Source organism: Rhyacophila brunnea, unplaced genomic scaffold (assembly GCF_057557595.1).
Source record: "Rhyacophila brunnea isolate RB1 unplaced genomic scaffold, BYU_Rbru_1.0 scaffold_4, whole genome shotgun sequence".
Lineage (NCBI taxonomy): Eukaryota > Metazoa > Arthropoda > Insecta > Trichoptera > Rhyacophilidae > Rhyacophila > Rhyacophila brunnea.
This window is the reverse complement of record NW_028233068.1, coordinates 46,171,960-46,186,719: the sequence shown is the minus strand read 5'-3', so window position 1 is coordinate 46,186,719 and position 14,760 is coordinate 46,171,960. Positions and strand designations below refer to the sequence as shown.

At 36.1% G+C, this 14,760-nt stretch overlaps 1 protein-coding gene across 1 annotated transcript in view; it reads right to left on the bottom strand.

Moving 5' to 3' along the window:
• Positions 1–14,760, bottom strand: part of LOC147067448 (uncharacterized) — a 62,598-nt gene that overhangs the window by 39,854 nt on the left and 7,984 nt on the right. Inside the window, exons 3-5 of the mRNA XM_085953974.1 lie at positions 13,537–13,738; positions 12,470–12,684; positions 358–474 (exon numbers count right to left, since the gene is read on the bottom strand). Of these exons, the coding sequence (XP_085810100.1) occupies positions 358–474; positions 12,470–12,684; positions 13,537–13,738 (534 nt within the window). The remainder of the gene's footprint in view (positions 1–357; positions 475–12,469; positions 12,685–13,536; positions 13,739–14,760) is intronic.

Sequence of the window (14,760 nt, the reverse complement as noted above, 5' to 3'; positions counted from 1 at the left end):
TATTATATAAAGACTATCTCCATAAGTATGTCTATGTTCTTCTTCCATCTTTCCTTGTCATTTTAGACTCATTGCAGACACCATTCATAAGAGATAATATAGTAAATAAGGTGTGCTGTCAACTTAGGCTAAAAGTGTAATCTACGATGCTGTGACAGCCCAAAACTAAATAAAATAATAACCTACCATGAGAGTACCTGTCAAAATATACATACAGGTATCTATTTCCACCAAATCTATCCTTCCCCATAGAATGCCCCAATTCACGATATGTTGTATGTGTTGAGTGCAATGCTTTCTGATGGGCATAATATGCAGGAGTGGTGGTGTAAAAGTTTTGATAGATAAGATGCTTACCTGAGCGCAGAGGAGTGATGTGTCATGAGCATATTTCCACAGCCTTCCACTGCTCCGGTCACGTGTCGCAAGTCGCCCGATCACCGCCAACGCTTCCTTGGTCTCCAAAGCTTTGATCTGGAAATAATAGTGCGCATTACAAAGTGGTTTGTTTTTCAGCTACCGTACGGCTAGTGATTGCAATACCGAATGAAAATACTGATATCAGTATTTCCAATTGAATACCGGTATTGTTGAAAAATATAAATAAACAGAAACCAAAAAATATAACTAATATATAAAAATTAATATTTGTGTGTTTGTTTGTTCGTATTTAATGCGCAGCCATACCGTTCATCCGATTGCGATAAAACTTTGTAAACTTATTGCTTGCACTTGCGGGAAGAGTATAGGCTATACTAATATATAAAAATGAATGTCTGTCTGTCTGTCCCGTATGCGTTCCTATACCATTCATCCGATTGCAATGAAATTTTGGTAAGTGGTTGTATGCATACCCATAAAGGTTTCTGAATTAGAAAAATCATCATCTTCTTCTTCATTATATTTTCTTTTATTCGTATGGTTCCTATACGATTCATCCGATTGCAATGAAATTTTGGTAAGTGGTTGTATGCACACCCATAAAGGTTTCTGAATTAGAAAAATCATCATCTTCTTCTTCTTCTTCATTCTATCTTCTTTTATTCGTATGGTCCCTATACCATTTATCCGATTGCGATGAAACCTTCATCAGTTGTTGTGGTAACACCCGCAATGGTTTTTGAATTAGTACAACCATCTTCTTCTTCTTCTTCTTCTTCTTCTTCTTCTTCTTCTTCTTCTTCTTCTTCTTCTATTCTATATTCTTCTATTCGTATGCGTTCCTATTCCATTCATCCGATTGCAATAAAATTTTCGTCAGTAATTGTGCCAACACCCGCAAAGGTTTCTGAATTAGTACAACTATCTTCTTCTTCTTCTTCATTCTATCTTCTTTTATTCGTATGGTCCCTATACCATTCATCCGATTGCAATGAAACCTTCATCAGTTATTGTGGTAACACCCGCAATGGTTTTTTAATTAGTACAACCATCTTCTTCTTCTTCTTCTTCTATTCTATATTCTTCTATTCGTATGCGTTCCTATTCTATTCATCCGATTGCAATAAAATTTTCGTTAGTAATTGTGCCTACACCCGCGAAGGTTTCTGAATTAGTACAACCATCTTATTCTTCTTCTTCTTCATTCTATGTTCTTTTATTCGTATGGTCCCTATACCATTTATCCGATTGCGATGAAACCTTCGTCAGTTGTTGTGGTAACACCCGCAATGGTTTTTGAATTAGTACAACTATCTTCTTCTTCTTCTATTCTATATTCTTCTATTTGTATGCGTTTCTATTCCATTCATCCGATTGCAACAAATTTTTCGTCAGTAATTGTGCCAACACCCACGAAGGTTTCTGAATTGGTACAACCATCTTCTTCTTCTATTCTATCTTCTATTCGTATGCGTTCCTATACCATTCATCCGATTGCAATGAAATTTTGATCGACTGTTGTGCTCACGCCGCAAAGGTCTCTGAATTGTTACAACTATTTTCTTTTTCTTCTATTCTATCTTCTTCTATTTGTATGCGTTCTTATACCATTCATCCGATTGCGATGAAATTTTGACCAGTTGTTGTGAGCACGCCCGCGAAGAGTTCTGAATTAGTACAACCATCTTCTTCTTCTTCTATTCGTATGCGTTCCTATACCATTCATCCGATTGCAATGAAACTTTGGTGAGTTGTTGTGCCCTTGCCCGCAAAGGTTTCTGAATTACTACAATCATCTTTTTCTTCTTCTATTTGTATGCGTTCTTATGCCATTCATCAGATTGTGATGAAATTTTGACCAGTTGTTGTGCGCAAGCCCGCAAAGGTTTTTGAATTAGTACAACCATCTTCTTCTTCTTCTATTCGTATGCGTTCCTATACCATTAATCCGATTGCAATGAAACTTTGGTGAGTTGTCAGGCGCATGCCCACGAAGGTTTCTGAATTATAAAATCATCTTCTTATACTATTCGTATGCGTTCCTATACCATTCATCCGATTGCGATGAAACTTTTGTCAGTTGTGTGCGGTTTCTAAATTATTATTATATAACATACAAAGTTTGTTGTTTGTTTGTTCCATCCAATTTTGATTTTTTTTTTTACTACATATTTATAACATTAATAACGTTTTCATATTTTGGATTCGATATTAATTTAGTGTTCTTATGTTTGACCTTTACTCCTATTATAATTATTTTCATATTGCCATATTGTATTACACAGATATTTTAATATTAAAGAAATAATTACCTCTTATTATTTTTCAAATATCTAAGATAAATATAACCACGAAGCGACCCCGTGCGAAGCCGGGTACTTCAGCTAGTATTATATAAAAATCTTTCTAAAATGTTAATATTGTATAGCAAAAATATCTAAATAAGTACAATATATGTATGTAATAATATAAAAACAGGTAAAGATAGATAAATGCAAGATATGGTAGAGATACTGATGTTTACAAATACCTTGAACTATTGGCACTTTCTTCTTCGAATGATCTTTCAATAAATTTATTTTAAGGAGTGATCTTGGATGCACCCCACTGGTAATTACACCTAATGTTTTATTACACTTTTTACACTAAACTAGTTCTTTACTTTTATCCCATAAGAAGTAAAACCAAAAACAATACAGTAAAACCTCATTAGTAAGAACACTGATAATTCGAAATTCGCCGTAATTTGAAATTTTCCCGAAAAAAAAGTCCCTTGAACATTATTTTCATATAAAACCATACCTTTAATTCGAATTTCATCATTAGAAATGATTTCAGGTCCTGGCATATAAAAATATTCAATAAATCGTAATAAATTACACTATTTCATGAGCCAGTCATTGAAAATTGTGAGACTTTTATTTTTCAAAATTTTAATATTTTCCCCCCATACATTTCATAATTCGTAATTCCAATTTGTTTTCGATTCGGTCCCATGGAATTCGTATTAACGAGGTTTTACTATATTGCTCACTTTTTTGTTCAAAAAAATATATCTCTCTATTATTTTATAAGCTACTATTGAGAGTAGATGAACATCTAACTATTAGGCACCGGCAAGTCCATTATAAGTAGACTTACTATTTATTATATTATAAATATTCGCCATTAGGACCGAGGTTTTTAATGATTATACAAGTACCTAAACGCAATTTAAGACACATCTAAAAATAGACCTGACAATTTATAAGTTCCGCCAGCAACTGGTGAAAATATTATGATAAAATTAAAATCAGGGAAGTAAGTATATCTACCTATAATGTAATAATGTATTTTGGACCTGCCCGTCACCAAGGTCGAAGGCCAAGGGAAATAAACTAGATGAATAAAAAAATACAGTCCTACTAAACCTTTTATATTAATTAATACATTTTATATCCACTTTCAATACCGAATACATGGCCCACAAACACACATCACAAATTTGGTTTAACCACTTCCCAGTTATATTTTGGTGAGAAAGAGTGTCTAAAAATTGTCAGATATTTTTTTAAACATTTTATAAACAACTAGCTGACCCGGCGAACTTCGTACCGCCTCAGAATCAATAATCTTGTGTTAACTTATTAGCTGAATTAAATTCAGTTTTTTATGTTAAAATGAATACTCAACATGAATAAGTTCAATAAATGTGTATTAATTACATTGAACTGTACACCCACGATGACCGCATGGATTAAGCGCCGGTCTATAGTGTCGAGGGTTCCAGGTTCGAATCCTGGGTCTGGCAAGTTCACATATTGTTTTTCAATTTGTGCATGAGTCAGAGTATGGTCCTAATACGTTGAGCAAGTGGCTGACATCCATTTCTCGTAAAAATAAAATCTGTTAGTACAAACCTCCACTCTGTGGAGGCCCATATGATCCTATTAGGATCGGACATGGTCAAAAGAAAAAGAAAGAATGTAATTCACGTGGCAGCAAGGCATTTGCTTTATTGAAGCGAATCGAAATGATTCGCGTAGCATTGTTGCACTACTTTCCGTTAAACTATTTGCTGGATGGGTTGCACTCGGGTCGATCCCCGTCATTGAAGCACCTTGTGATATATGACATTTTCGTTTTGTTGTCAGGTACGAAAACGAATAAAGCAGATGGTTTGCCGACACATGACCATGCTACGTATAACCTTCAGTTGTAAATTGTGCGGTGGTAAGCCAGGCAGATCCAATGAGTTTAAAAATTCAGTTGGATAGTTGGTTGCTTCGTCTTCGTTTGTTACACAGTCGATAGATTTGAAGGAATGCAGTGGACCAACGATTTGATTTTGAATTGTGAAGTTTAAGTGATCCACATATTTGTTCTTTGCCGCAAGAATGCTCGTTCACTCAACCAATTGTGATTTTTGTGGTTAGCAATGATGTTCGGTAACACTTTGTTGATGAGTTCGTCCTTAGTTAAGACGAAATTGCAAAAATTCAGCGAAAACGAAATGGATGGGTTGCACTTAGGTCGATTCCCTTCATTGAAACACCTTGTGATATACGACATTTTTCGTTTTGTTGTCAGGTGCGAAAACGAACAAAGCAGATGGTTTGCCGACACATGAACATTTTACGTACAATTGACCGTAAGAGAAAAATTCATTTTATAGATTCAGGCTACAAACACTCAAGGATTGGCCTTGTAATTTGTTGATCGTCATGGCCGAATTCAAGATGAATTGGAAATTGAATTCGTTTAAACTTGAATGGCATATCGGTTGGGATCATCGAAATTCTCGGAATGAGAACTTCCTCACCTTTGAACATTCCTTTGATTATCGTCGCGTGAATCAAATTGCCCATGTTCCGTTTTGGTTGGTTCAGATTTCAAAGCATAATAACTACCGAGCCAACCTTCAGTTGTAAATTGTGCGGTGGCAAGCCAGGCAGATCCAATGAGTTTAAAAATTCAGTTGGATAGTTGGTTGCTTCGTCTTCGTTTGTTACACAGTCGATAGATTTGAAGGAATGTGTACCATTGTGTGGTGGACCAACGATTTGCAACAAAATTCAGCAGAAACAAATCAATCCGTTCGATTCATCGGCCGTTACCGATAGTCAGCAATTGCTTGGAGAAATTCTCAGCAGATGGATCGTGTAGCAATGCAACTCGCATGTTTGTCGTCAGCTGAAGTTCTTCACATAGCGCCACAGAGTCGTACGTAGTGTACCAATGTGTAGTGGACCAACGATTTGCAACAAAATTCAGCAGAAACAAATCAATCCGTTCGATTCATCGGCCGTTACCGATAGTCAGCAATTGCTTGGAGAAATTCTCAGCAGATGGATCGTGTAGCAATGCAACTCGCATGTTTGTCGTCAGCTGAAGTTCTTCACATAGCGCCACAGAGTCGATGATTTGAGGCAAGCATTTATTTCATCGGCAGCGGCCGATCTTGGAATGACTGGTAGTGTTTGGCGGAAATCGCCAGATAGTAGAATCATTACGCTTCCAAAACTTCTTGAGTCATTACGCAGATCTTTCATAGTTTGATTGAGTGCTTTCAATGCGCGTTTGTGCGCCATTGTGCATTCATCCCAGGTGATGATTTTACTTGCTAACAAAGCTTTAACCATTACTAAGTGTTTTGCAATGTTGCATGTCGGTTTTTCAGTCGTTTGCGGGTTTAAGGGCAATTTCAACTTTGAATGAGACGTTTGGCATCCTTCTAGCAACGTGGCCACTATCCCAAAAGAAGCAACTGCTACAGCATTTTCGGATCTCGCACAAACAGTAGCCAAAATCAATGACATGAGGAATGTCTTCCCAATTCCACCGGGCGCGTCGAGGAAAAATAAGCCACCATTTCCATCATTAATTGCCTTCATTAACGTATCGTACACTTTTTTCTGTTGGGGGTTCAACAGTGGTACATTCGTTCGAACTGATTGGTTCAATGCATCTCGATCATATTCACGTTCACGTTCCAATTCTCGATTGAAAGCGTCGTTCATTCCACGATGTGGCGTTGGCATTCCTAACTTGACTAACAAACTGCCGCACATGAGGTAACACATGTATTCGATCTTTAAAAGCAAAGCCTGGTTATGTATCTCCTCATTCACCTTGAGATCGGGATTCCCTAAACTGACACAAATTCGATGTAAAATGTCTTCTGACATGTCATCCTTGTACTTGTTCCACAGTTCACGTGGATTCGATAGGAAGCATGTCGAAATAATGATAGCAAATAATGTGCGTATCTGATTTGGAGATGTAAAAACAATTGCTTCAGCGATTGTCATATCCCAATGAGTATCATTTTCAAGCAAATTGAGCTGTTGACATGAAGCACGAAATATTGGGCACACTACACCATTGACAGTAAATTTCGACTATCATTCTTTCTTTTGTTTGTTTGTTTCTTGTTTATTGTTTCTGTCATGTATCAGAGATGGCGTTGTATACGGATTAAAATTTTTTGTGATTTTCTTTTATTTTCGTTCATTGTTCAAAATGTATGAGAAAATGAATTTTCTTCATAATTTATTTTTTCCGTAATTTATCCAATGTTTTAATAGTTATTCTGCTATTCGGGGTGGAGACAAATCCAACAAATCAAAGATTATAAAAACCGGTCCAGCCGTTCTTGAGTTATAAATGGTGTAACTAACCCCACTTTGTTTTATATATATATAGATTTATTAAAAATTTTATTCTTACGTTTGTTTTACTTTTTTTCACATTAAATTAACACTTTTTTACAATATTTAAAATTTTATGAAAAATGTCAAATTTTCTTTTAACGTTTTATTATAAATTGTTTACATGTTTTTTTACTTTTTATCACAACAGATATGTAGGTTTATGTTTTAAATTTTACGGAAATAATAAAGTCTTTTTGGTATGGTAAATTTTGAAAAATTCAATACACAACCCTACATCACAATCTCGTCTCATTCCGTATTCGTTTGTCGTTTTCATTCATATGTGAGCAGCATACTTTGCACGTCTAGTAGGCCTTTCTTTATTCGCCGTAGATGGTATTGGTTGGTAACTAAAATGAAGCTAATAAGTATAAATAATATATACTTATTTTTTACGAACTTACTTCTAAAATGTGCTCAAAAATAACAAAAGTAACTAAATTCAAATTACAATAACATGCGACATACCTAACACAAAAATAACTATGAATGGAACAATGAAGTCATTGACTAATCAGGCCCGCTCTGCCAGGCAGTAAATAAAGCTTTTATTATGTCATATGGCTCATATATCACTCAAATACCAGTCAAAACAAATAAATAAACTGTGTGACAAGTTGAAATACGATCTTCCCGAATGTAGCTCGTGATAAACATTCCTGTCAAGTTGTTAAAAAAAACGCCTGAGTCAGACTCGGGCTAGTCAGTGTGCGAAGAAAACGTGTTTCCGAGTCACACTCGGGATAAACAGTCAAGTGGTTAATAGTAAAAAAAGTCGCCTGCTTCCTTCAATAATGTTAGTATTTAAAATTATGTGGTTGTACGATAAAAAGTTTAATTCTGTATCGATACTCGATGACTCTATGATTCAGATGGAGTAAATGGTACACATTAATTTTACCGCATACACCATTTGAAAAACACTACTGTAGAGCGTCACACTGATTTTATCCTCAGCGATAGGTAGGGGGGGCCGCCAAAGACCCTAGCCTGGGGGCACGGTTCAAGATGTGGGGGCCATGACCAAATATATCGGTATTGTATGATTTTTAAAACCAGTACTTCGGTATCGAAAAATACTGAGATGCCGGTTTTGAAATATGGGTATTGCAATCCCTACGTCTTCAATCAATAAATCAATTAAGAAAAAAGAAATTATTAAAGAACAGTGTCGTGAAGTTAAACCGTGCGACTGAATTAGATATGTAGATACAATGTCGCATACATAAAAAAAGAAGGGCACGTCCAATTCACGCGTGAAAAATATATATAGTGCAACTGTATTTTTTTATATATAGATATTTATTTGACAATAGATTTATGTGTTTGTTTTAGTTATTATTAAATTGGGCAGTAAGTATTACTAATATTTCTAATATTTGACAATATATCGTCTCTGTTCTGGCAGAAAACATTAACGCTTTCGCTGCTGAAGAGATGAGATTTTAACCCGGCCGGCGCCGATGTCACACACCTTGTACAAATCGGCCAAATTCGCAATGCGCATGTGTATAAATCGATGCCACCGCGTCCATATTTATCATACGGGACTGATTTTTTCACGTAAATTTGGCCTGATTTGTCCTTCTCCTGCCACCTATGACATATTTTAAAAGCATTGGTTCTAAATATAAAATAATCACCAAAGTTTCGAACCAATTCGTACGGCCAAGTTTTGCCGGTCGACAGAAATCAGTTTGAACTGCGCGCCGCGTCTGCGCAGTATACGACAGACGTTCAACCGAGCGGGCCATTGCGCGGGATTGTATTTATCGCATACAAGTTGAATATTTACCGCAATCGTTGATAAATACTTTTTTTGCTGTCTGGTGTACTTATCACATTAAAACTGGCATGATTAACTATTGAACGTATGATTTTATTTTATCGCGATTTTTAAAATACTTTTTGTACTGTCTACCGTGTCCCATTTTAGTGAATGTGAAAATTAATACTGATATCAATAACTATGGTGTGTGAGTTTAATGGTTTCTGTGATTTGGCGTTTCTTAATACTGTAGTTAAACATTTTAAAAACATTTCATAGTTTTATAGTGCGTAAATATGGAGGAAGAAAATGTGCGTACTAATGAGGAATTGGACTCAGATTATGACATGTCGGAAGAGGAATTGGAACAACATGAGACTGATCATGATGTTGACGATACGGACTCTGACGAGCCAATTGAATTTTTGCGGTCATGGAGAACTGGTCCGTATATTCCAATAGTTCACGAATTCAATGATTGTCGATCTGGCGTGACATCGAACGACTTGGACGAATCCTCTCCCGAATGTCTTTTCTTTGAACATTTTTTGAATAAAAATATAATGTCGGAAATAGTGAACCAAACGAATACATTTTTTAACCATTCGTACAGTGCAGGAGACCTCGGACCGAAATCGCGGTCACACAATTGGACAGACACGTCAGTGCCGGAGTTGTATACATTTTTTGCCGTATCAATGCTGATGACTCGAAATAAGCACACGTCGATAGAGGAACATTGGAGTACCGATCCTTACCTGCATGCAGACATTTTTGGGAAAATAATGGCTAGAAATCGATACCAGCTTATTTTACAAATGCTTCATTTTTCTGATCCTAGTGTGACCGCCTCAAATGATAGACTAGCTAAAATTAGATTACTGTTAGAACACACAAGAACAATTTTTAGGGAAACGATGATACCGTATCAGAATCTTTGCATAGATGAGAGCATAATCGTGTTTAAGGGTAGATTAATTTTTAAACAATTCATTCCTTCCAAAAGACATCGATTTGGAATAAAAATGTTTGTGATGTGTGACGTAATGACAGGATATATTATTGACTTTATAATTTATTGTGGGGAAGGGACTGACATACAAGACAATGAAAATCTCGGTATTTCCGGTGCGGTAGTGACAACGCTAATGAAAGACTATATCGGGAAAGGTCACACCTTATGGTGTGATAACTGGTATTCGAGTCCGGCGCTCTTTAAATACCTTCACTCTCACAAAACGAATGCTTGCGGTACAGTGAGAAAAAATCGTAAAGATATGCCAGAGTTCAGCAAACTGAAAAAGGGAGATACCGAGGCTAAGTACAATAGTCCACTTTTGGCTCTGAAATGGCACGATAGGAGGGATGTTCACATGCTATCCACCCTCCACGATGCATCATTTGGACCAACGGGAAAAGTGAACTATAGAACTGGCGAAAACATTGAAAAACCAAAATGTGTTATAGATTATAACAAAAATATGGGTACGGTAGATAAGTCCGACATGATGCTTAGCAACTTGTCGTGTATGAGAAAATCGATCAAGTGGTATAAAAAGGTCGCATTCCACATGATCGACTTATATTTATTAAATGCTTTTTATTTATATAAATTTATTAAATCTGACAAAAAAACATTGGGCGATTTTCAACTCTGTGTAATAAAACAACTAGTGGACAAATATTGTGTGAGAATTTCAAATGCACCCCTGCCTAAGCCGACAGCGTCAACTAGCGATAATCCCGTACGATTATTGCCCAAAAGTGCAACGGGACATTTGCCAGAATACATTTTACCGACACAAAATACCGATAAGCCTAGAAGAAGATGTTTCGTATGCGGGAATTCTAAAAAAAATCCGAAAAAAACAAAACTCTCTCGCTATATGTGCCCAACGTGTGATGTTGCGTTATGTCTGTCACCTTGCTTTAAAATATATCACACATCTAAAGAATTTTAAAATAGGTTTATTATTGTATTTGTTTTTTTTTTTAAATATGTGAGTTCGTGTTAATTTATCAATAATATTCAATAAGTGAAGTGTTTGTGTAGTTTAAATATATTAAAAGGGTCCCCTTTATATTTGTTTACGACTCAACCCGAAGACATTAATATGTGATTTATCGATATGCACTTGAAAATTAGTAACGCTCGATTCGTGGGAACGTATGCACAAGTGTCGAAATATTACACACCGCGCAGAGCTCTAACTAGTTGCTACAAAATGGCGACTTGCGGTAAGTTCTTTCAAATTTGGATAGCATTCGTTTGTTCGAGTGTTTCTGATATTATAACTGATTTATTACGGTTTTTTAGTGTGTCGAAATTATCTTAATGGCTTTGGGTTCTCGACTGGAGCTGTGACATATTTTTTATTGCTTTTTTTAGTATAGAACAAAGACGATAATGAAATTCATGCGTAGTTATGGTGCGTCATACGATTTTTGAGGCAGGTGCCGGGTTAATTGCCCCATTTTAAGACCCATTAACACACACGGAATCGAAAATTTGGTAGGCACATCTATGATCGTAAACGATAATATTAACACAATGCTTACGGGCCCTTTTAATTAATTTTGTAATTAACGTGTTAATTTGCATTTGAAAAGTAATTAGCAAAAACACAATTTTATGCGGCCCGTAAGCTATGGGTTAATAAAAATCAATTTTTTTTTAAATTTTAATATTTTTCCCCGTACATTTCATAATTCATAATAAGAATTTTTTTTCGATTTTCAGTCCCGTGGAATTCGCATTAACGAGGTTTAACTGTATATACTTTACTTTACTTTAAATTTTTTTAACTCTACAACAGGCCTAGAGGCCCAATGACAGTAGTATTTAGTAATAGAAATGAAACAATCAACACCCAGGCTTTGAGAAAATCACATAAAATATAGTGTCCTCACTGGGAATTGAACACGAAGCTCCCGGATGCAACGCCTTACGCACTGCAACACGAGAGCCGCTGTCTGTCTGTTCCGATATTTTACTGTAACTAGTTTTTTTTCTAGTTTTTTTTTTTTATTTATGACACCTTATGGCGTAACGAACGAGGCACCTTTCAAAATTGTGCTGGAAAATTTTCCAACATAGTTGTGAATGCTATGCATCAAAATGTTATAGTCATTATAGAAACCCGGTTGCAATAACCGATTGGCTAACCTGAGGATTGACTTGGGCAGCTCTTCCCTTTAAACCAATATATTATGGTGACACTATCACAAGATATGATTAGCACTCTTCAATTCGCCACGTAATCATGTTTGGGATCCTATTCGGCCAAGCTAACAGAGTTTGGTGACGAAACTACTGCAATGAGTTAAACATTGGGAAGACCAACGATCTGGTGTCAGTCTCGTTATCTCCAAATTAGGGAAGAACAAATATCAATAGATGGATAGTCCATCACTCTTGCCAGAGCTGCAAATTCATCCATATTGAACAGTAATTTTGACCTTAGATTATAAAATATATAAAAATTTTGTTATTATAAAGCAACCATTTGCTTTACATACAATGTTTTCAGAGATCTCAGCTGAGTGCAGAAAGTCTAGAGTTAACATTATGGCATTGAAAGTTATTTCATAAATATGTAATATAAAATGTCCCTGCGGAGGGAGGCACCTCATTGATGCAGTCGGTTGTCTTTCCCTGCTTGCGTAGCAGGACGAGCAGGGAGTCGAGGGCGCTGCAGCGAGTGTTGGCGGGCATGGAGGGGAGGAGTAAGGCGCGGGCAAGGCGCACAGCCGCTCCAGCTCCCGCCGCACCACTCATCGAGCATAGCTGTCTCAACCTCTCCGTGGCACCAGCGCACCCCTCCATCTGGATCCACTCTACCACTGCAATATGATCAAACAGACACAATTATGGCCAGATTCATAGTGGCATCTCAACCGAAATACAGCACTATCTTTTCCAACATATGTGCACAATATACAACTGACTATTCTGACTGTCGTCACTTGTGTTTATGTCAATTCTGGCACAATGTAGTATGCTGCCATTCACTAAATGGCTGGTGTCAGCTGCATAATGTTATTCAGCATTTGGCCCTTAGACGAAACTCATGAAACTGACAGTGCTAAAATAGGGTAATTCAAATGTTCATAAGGATAAAGATTATTTAAAGGAAAAAGCGATAAATAAAAGAAATTGTCAAAATGGGTATTTTAGCATTATTTTCAAGATTTTAAATGTTAAGACTATTTTATTCCTTTCCTAGGTCCTAGGTCCATACGCATTGCATTTCCTAGTTGTAGGTGTACATTTATAATTTATAAATATTCTTTTATTATACATATTTCAGATGGTTATCAATTCAACTTGCACCTACAGTGGTTTGGCGGACTGACCACCTTTACGTGTTGATTTTATAACATGCATTTGAATCCACACAATATAACGAATAACTGGGACGAAAGGCTAACAACCATTACTCGTAATAACATCTTTTCTGATAATCTCCGATCTGTGTTCTGCATAGAAATGAAGGTTTTCCGTTAACCTTAATCAATAAATTATTGTTTAGCACTGTTTACTGTCTTCGCATCGTATATACGAATAAGTTTCCCAAATTGACGATTCCTGAATTCTTGTTTAAATGGTGATCAACCACAAAATTAACAAATCATCGTTATTGGCATGGGTAAAAATGAAAAAGACAAATTATAAAGTAGTTTAAAATAATTCACCATTTTGAGGTTGGGGTTGATCTCCTCGCATGATCTGCAAGAGAACCGGATGGTGCCAGGGGTCTTTGGCGGTTTGCAGAAGGTATCGGATTTTTTTTGCGTTCACATCTTCGGCGTCCGTCTCTTCCACCGCCTCCACGCAACCCTCCACGGCTTTTGTGAGCTCCGATTTGATTGCATCGTCGCAACGAGGCCATTGATCCTGCAAATATCAGTGAAAACCACTTTTGAAGAAGTATTTTAATACTTTGACAACCAACATTATGACAACACCATAATATGCAAACGATTTTACAATCAGTTGGTCGTAACATCATCCTAATATAGAGTTTGGACTATCACTAGCGAGATTCATGTGAACTATTTATACTACAATACTTGATAGCGATTCTTCAACATTCTTAGTGTGGTTGGATTAGTTAGTATCCATAGAAAAAATTAAGATGGCGGCTATAAAATCTTATTTATGCCCATAATCTTTGACGGCCAGGCCTATTTGTCATTTTTTACGGTATACACAATATGACATACTAAACTTCATGCTTGTAACACTAATGCAATGCAGCACTGGTCAATAAATCAAATACAAAAATGTCTTCTTTGCTACAAGTGAACCTGTAATGCAAAATGACTTGGGAGTTATTTTATCATTAGTAACCATTATTTCCAATACAAATTCAAACCAACTACACGTCCTTCCTACAAGTGTTATTCAGAAAGGAATAATCTCACAATGGAGAATTAGTAGGTAACAGGTAGTAGAGTATCTCAAGTAGTGCCAGAGTGGCGTCTTGACACCATGGGTGTGGATTGGAATTTCCGCATAATATGGCAAAAATCATATATTGTTTATCCAATGTGCATTTCATCCAGAGCAAGGAAACAATAATTGTTACGGCAAAGGAACAACAATTCATCATTTAAAAAAACATTTATTAATATAACCACCACTCTGTGTAGGCCTATATAGATGATGGTCTAGTGTCAAAATGTTGAAAATACAATATAGTTATTAAACAAAAACATAATGCCGGGGGATGCTGCATAAGAATTTCTGAAATAAATACATATTATCGTGAATGCCGTATGAGTATTTTGATTGTTAAGTTTATTATATTGTATTTCTTTCTGAAATCTTTATGTAGCCATACAATAGTTGTTTTGATTTCTCTTTATAGTTACAAAATTTTCACACTAAAAAATCGATATGCTCTGTGTAGGGAG